General features: G+C 36.5%; 1 protein-coding gene across 1 annotated transcript; it reads right to left on the bottom strand.

Moving 5' to 3' along the window:
• Positions 1-238: 238 nt before the first annotated feature.
• LOC115951571 lies at positions 239-766 on the bottom strand. The gene has a single exon (XM_031068749.1). It carries the CDS (start codon positions 764-766, stop codon positions 239-241), a length of 528 nt encoding a protein of 175 aa, XP_030924609.1.
• Between the last annotated feature and the right edge of the window lie 4,988 nt (positions 767-5,754).

The raw sequence follows: 5,754 nt of genomic DNA, 5'->3' as shown, positions 1-5,754 counted from the left end.
CATTCAAATGATGACAGATGAAGCTTGGATCCACCCCAGGAGTTTTGTAAGCACTCCACGCGAACATGTTGATGTTCCTTCTGAGAAACCCTATCAGTTCTTCCTTCTCTTGAGGAGGTAGCTGAGCTTTGACCTGAAAAAATTTCTTCGGATCATCACCTACAACAATTTTCTCTAAGTCCTCACATTTCACCCCCTCGGCTGCCTTTTCCATGGGTAATGCTGGAGTCTTTGATTGCTATAGGCTCATCTCAGCAGAGGCCGAGGATTCCAATCTTGGCTGATGTGTTATTGCAGCGATCAAGCACTGTCTCGCCACGAATTGGCTCCCAACCAGCTCCTCAATCTGGTCCCCAAACAGATATTTTACCTTCAAATGCAGAGTGGAGGAAACAGCCCCCAGGGCATGAAGGTAGGGTTTTGCCATAATGGCCGTGTAGGGAGCAAAGGCATCCACTATAATGAAATTCACCTCCACCACCTTTGATCCTGCTTGTATGGGCAGTCGAATCTGGCCTCTAGGAATAACAGCTTTCCCATCGAAACTTACTAAAGACGAATCATAAGCTATCAAGTCCTCAGGTTTCAAGCCCAGCCTGTTATATAAATTAAGGTACATAATCTTTGCTCCACTGCCTTGATCCACCATCACCCTCTTAACATTATATCCCCCTATCCTGAGGGTGACCATTAGGGCATCATCATGCGGCTGTATAGTTCCCACCTTGTCCTCCTCAGAGAAACTCATCACTGCTTGGTTCTCCATTCTAGCTCTCTTCGACTCAAGTTTTGAGTCCTTGGCAAGTAGTCGGGCTACAAACATCACCTTAGAGGGGTGAGAGTCGGTTCTCCCCAAGGCTGCGAAGATGACATTGATGGTGCCCAAAGGGGGCCTTGATGAAGCATACCCCTGAGCCCTTGACCCTGCTTGGTCTCCTTGCCCATTGGGTCAATACAAAAACTGTTTTAACCTTCCATTTCTGACTAGCTGCTCCAGAAGATTTCACAAAGTTCTACAGTCCTTAGTGGTGTGTCCTCGTTTCTGGTGATACTAGCAATGAAGGTTTTGGTTGCGCCTCTTGGGGTCTCCTCTCATCTTGTTTAGCCATTTGAAGTATAACTCATTCTTCATCTTCTCCTAGACTTGATGTACTGGTTCTTAGAACACCGTGTTAACCATCTGAGGAGTCGTAGGCCCAGATTGCTTGACAAAATCCCTTCGGGGTCTATTATTGTTGTATCGGTCCAACCTGAAGTCCGTCCTTTCCTGAGGGACAACCTTAGCCTTTCCCTTCCCTTGTTGTTGGTCTTCCTCGACCCTCTTATACTTATCAATTCGGTCAATGAGCTGGCGTACACTGGTAGCAGGTTTCCCAGTCAAAGACTTCCTCAAACCATGCTCGGCAGGTAAACTGACCTTAAAAGTCTTGATGGCCACATCATCAAAGTCACTATCTATCTCGTTGAACATCTTCCAGTATCTGTCTGAGTACGTTTTCAGGGTCTTCCCTTCTCGCATGGCCATAGACAGTAGGGAGTCTAAGGGTTGAGGAACCTTGTTGCATGTAATGAAGCGGGACCCAAAGGCCTGAGTGAGTTCCTTAAAGGATCAATGGAACTTGCTCCCAAGCTATCAAACCACCTCATTGTCATAGGCCCTAAACTAGATGAGAATACTTTGCACATCAGAGTCTCGTTCTTGGAATGCACTATCATCCTCTGGTTGAAGCTTACATGTTCCACAAGGTTTGTTCGACTATTGTACATGGTGAACGTGGGCTGGGTGAACCACTGAGGGAGTCTCCCTTCCTCAATTTTGCGCATGAAAGGTGATTTGAAAATTTGGTTGAGTGATTTACTCATCGCATCATTTCCCAAGCCTTTGGAAGATGAATTCCTATTTTTGTACTCATGGTGGTAGTCCTTTTCATACGAGAAAGACTCACTAAGAGGAGTTCTTGATCTGTGTCTATAACTACCATCCTCTTCATTGTCAGAAGAGAAGTCAGAATTGGAGAGAGTTTGCTTTCGCCGTTCATGGTGTAGCTTTCTATTTAAATGATCAATCTCCAATTGTAGGGCTCTGGTATCCTCCTCATGAGAAAGGTGGCTCCCATTTCGAGATTGGATCCTGCTAGTATGGGTGATATGCACACTAACCTCCCAGTCCCTTCTTTGCTCAAGGTTGACAAAATAATCTTCACATTGGGACCCCATAGATTCTGCCTGGTTTGGACCTGAACCTACCATAGTTGAACGTCAAACTCACTAAAACACAAGAATTTACCACAGATGGCGCCAATTGTAAGGACGCAATTTGTGTTCCTAGCTCAAGGATAAATGAACTTAGGCCCAAAAAGCCTAATGCTATGAATTTGTAGAAGGTGGGTTGAGAAACTGGGCTTTAATGAATCAGTGGACAAGTAAAGTGAATTCAGATGACAAGAAAACGTAGATGGACTGGTTTAATCTAAAGAAAATTGTCCTCGGCACAGTTCGAGGAGATTAGTTCTTATATATTGATTCTTAAATTTGATTACAAGTTCAGTTCTAGATTGTTACAGTGTTTCTCTCTTAATTTCTCGATCCCCTTCTCTCATTGTCTTCTTCCTAATTTATACTATCCCTGTGCCTCCATCTCTGCCCTTCACATGTAGGTTAGATTGTTGGTGTTAATCTCTGTCACATTAGCACCTTCTTGAAGTCCCTGGAGAGTAGCTGTAAAGTTGAAAACCACTGTTCAGGTATCATTTCCTCATTAATGCGGTCAAAGAGTTAGCTGCAAAACATTCAATGTAGTGGTAGCAACTTTCCCTTAGATATTTCCTATCTTCCATTTGTCCTATACGTTCACAAAGCATATCCTCACCAACTAAACTTCCTGGAATGTCACCTTGGACGTCAGAACACACTTTCTGACCTCCACTTCATTAATTGAGGAGATACTCCTCCTTGGCATACTTCCCCCATCTTTCACAGTCATAACTTGTTCGGGAAGTTCAAATCCTTATACCTTCCTCCCTGTTGATCTGTCCTCAGACCACTAAAGCCTCCTCGGAGATGGCCTAGGGCCCAATATACATTTTGGGCCTGTGTCCCTACAATATCTTTTACTGTTTCAAATATATATTTTTTTTCATCTTAGAGAATGAAGTACCATAAGTATAATAAACAATGCTTATACAAAGTATCAACTCCTTTCTATAATATAAAAATAAAATACCAACCCTAGCACTAAGTACAAAAAAATATTATATAAAAAAAGTACAAAAATTAATTATAATTTATCTTCACATTATTATTTTCCTATGTCAATCAAATATTTTGCGTAATTAATTAAGTATTTCTTACTGATATTAATTAGTTCGGCTTTCAACATTTTATTTGAATCATGCACCATATGGACTAAAATCCAAACTCTACCACAACTGCATGTGCATGGGCCATTAGTCCATTACTCTATCCCTCCATCTTCACAATTTCTCTATTTTTTAAGTTAATTTATAATCGCCTAGTTGTGTCTGAGTCTACGTGAAAAATATTAGAGTTACTATGGATTTAATTACAAAACTTTTGCAAATTGATGTCTTTCTTCACATGGAAGATACCATGTCGTCTTCCTTGCCATGTAAAATATTTTATGAGAGAAATTTAAAACAACAAAAGAAACTGAAATATACCTCGTCATTGTTGCTCAAGTTATATGAAGAAAAAAAATAAAAATAAAAGAGAGTTATATATATTTTTCTTTTATAAATTCATTAGTTACTATTAATGTGAATGGGGATATGAATCCTTGACATCTCCATTGGAAACACTAGGTGGTGCAAGTTGAATTACAAGAGTACTCTTGACAAAGAAAGTTCTTCTATTTTTTTAAGAATAAAGAAATTATAAGATAAATACAAAGAAATATGAAAAATAAATCTATACCATATAATAATAGAAGTATCAAATTTAATTTTCCAAACCTCCTACAAATGTCTCCATCATGTTTCTTTTATTCTACCATTACATTTTGTTTAACCTTCCTCTCCTTACCCTCACTCTTCTTCCTTCATAATTTCTCACTCTAACCTTTTTTTTTTTTTTTTGCAATCCTTATTGTTTTCTATATAAATTTCTTAATTCTCCGTTTGCACCTCCCCATCTATTCCATGTTTTACCAACAACCAAAAAAAAAAAAAAAAAATGCTTATAATCTCTCTATTTCTTTTATTTTGCTTTCACTTTTGGTGAATTGTTTAAATATTTTTTCAATAATGTTAGTTTTTGTTAATATTTTGTCACAACAAATTTGCATGTTATGATATCGTGTTATCAAAGTATTATAATGTTGTATTATGTTAATCAATTCAATTTTGTTTTGGAATTGTGTATTTTATCGTATTTGACAGATACACAAAACAGCCATTTTTTTTTTTAAATAAAATAAAATGATATCCCTCCCCAAATTCACACCAATTTGAAGCAAATATCACATTTTCGCTAACCCATATTTTTTTGGGGGTCAATTCATCAAAATGCCTCAAACAAGTGATTAAAAACAAAATTAAACACTAAAACTCTTGGCACCCCTCATCAGCTTCTCTGCAAGCTGCAGCAAACTATGGAGAATGGTGGCCAACATGTTGGGCAGGAGGATCTGGGCTTGGTGCTTTACCTGAATTTGGTATGCAATAGTGAGGATAACAATGGGAAGAATATGAAATGAGCTACACAGTGGACAACAAGTGTAGAGTATCTGCATTATTAAGTGAAAGTGGTAACGTTAGTTACAGGAAACTTGTATTTAAAATTCATTACAATATAGAGTGGTCTTTTCATTGTAAGGTATAAGGTTAATTGGTGAGGTATTTCATATGGTGTGGGGTGTCTTCACTCTCCACGTGTACTCTTTTTTATTTATTTTATTATTTATAAGAAATGCTACGAGTTAAAAATATTTTCACAACAAAATTTAGATAGCAAATTGTTATTGGTTATGAGCCCATTACCGAAATTACTTTTTTGCCAACTAGTTACAGTTTGTCATTTAGAACTTGTTGTAAAAATATTGTAAACATATCATTTCTTTCTTTTTTCCTATAAATTGGACTCTTTGGTTTTATGTTAGTTAGAGCATTCACATCAAGTCATACAAAATTTCTATCTATTTTAATATAAAAACTTAATTTTTCTATTTTACATATTTACTTTTTCAAAATACTCATATCAAATTATCTATTTTAAAGTTTATTTCAATAAAATATTCATTCTTCGTTCATTTTTTATTATTTCCATTTTACATGACTACTTTTTGAAAACACTCAAATCATTTGCGCTCACACTAATCTAAAAAGTGAAAATTAAGAACTTGATATAATAATCCTTTAACACATGAAAAGTACCTGTATAAATTTATATTGGTACTGTAACTATGAAAGAAAATGCATAATTTTAGATGATTTGAAGGTGATTTTTTGGGTCAAAATTTTTCATTTAACGCATTTTACATGGGTTTATTTAAGTGCTCTTAGGATTATTTGTTGATAAATACCTAATAGAGACATTTTTGGTAATTTGTAGCCAAAACAATAATTTTAGAAAATATTATTCAAGTGCTCCCTTGTGATGTTTATAAATTTATTATATTAAATTTTTGTTTAATTTAAATTTCTGGATGATCATTTTGTGCAAAATTCCCGAACTGCCCTTGGGCAATGTTAATACTAAAATTCTTTAAATATACCTGTTGATATCTCACTAACTTTT

This window comes from Quercus lobata, chromosome 7 (assembly GCF_001633185.2).
Source record: "Quercus lobata isolate SW786 chromosome 7, ValleyOak3.0 Primary Assembly, whole genome shotgun sequence".
NCBI classification, from domain to species: Eukaryota; Viridiplantae; Streptophyta; class Magnoliopsida; order Fagales; family Fagaceae; genus Quercus; species Quercus lobata.
Note: the sequence above shows the minus strand (reverse complement) of the source record. Positions and strands in the feature narration are given on the sequence as shown.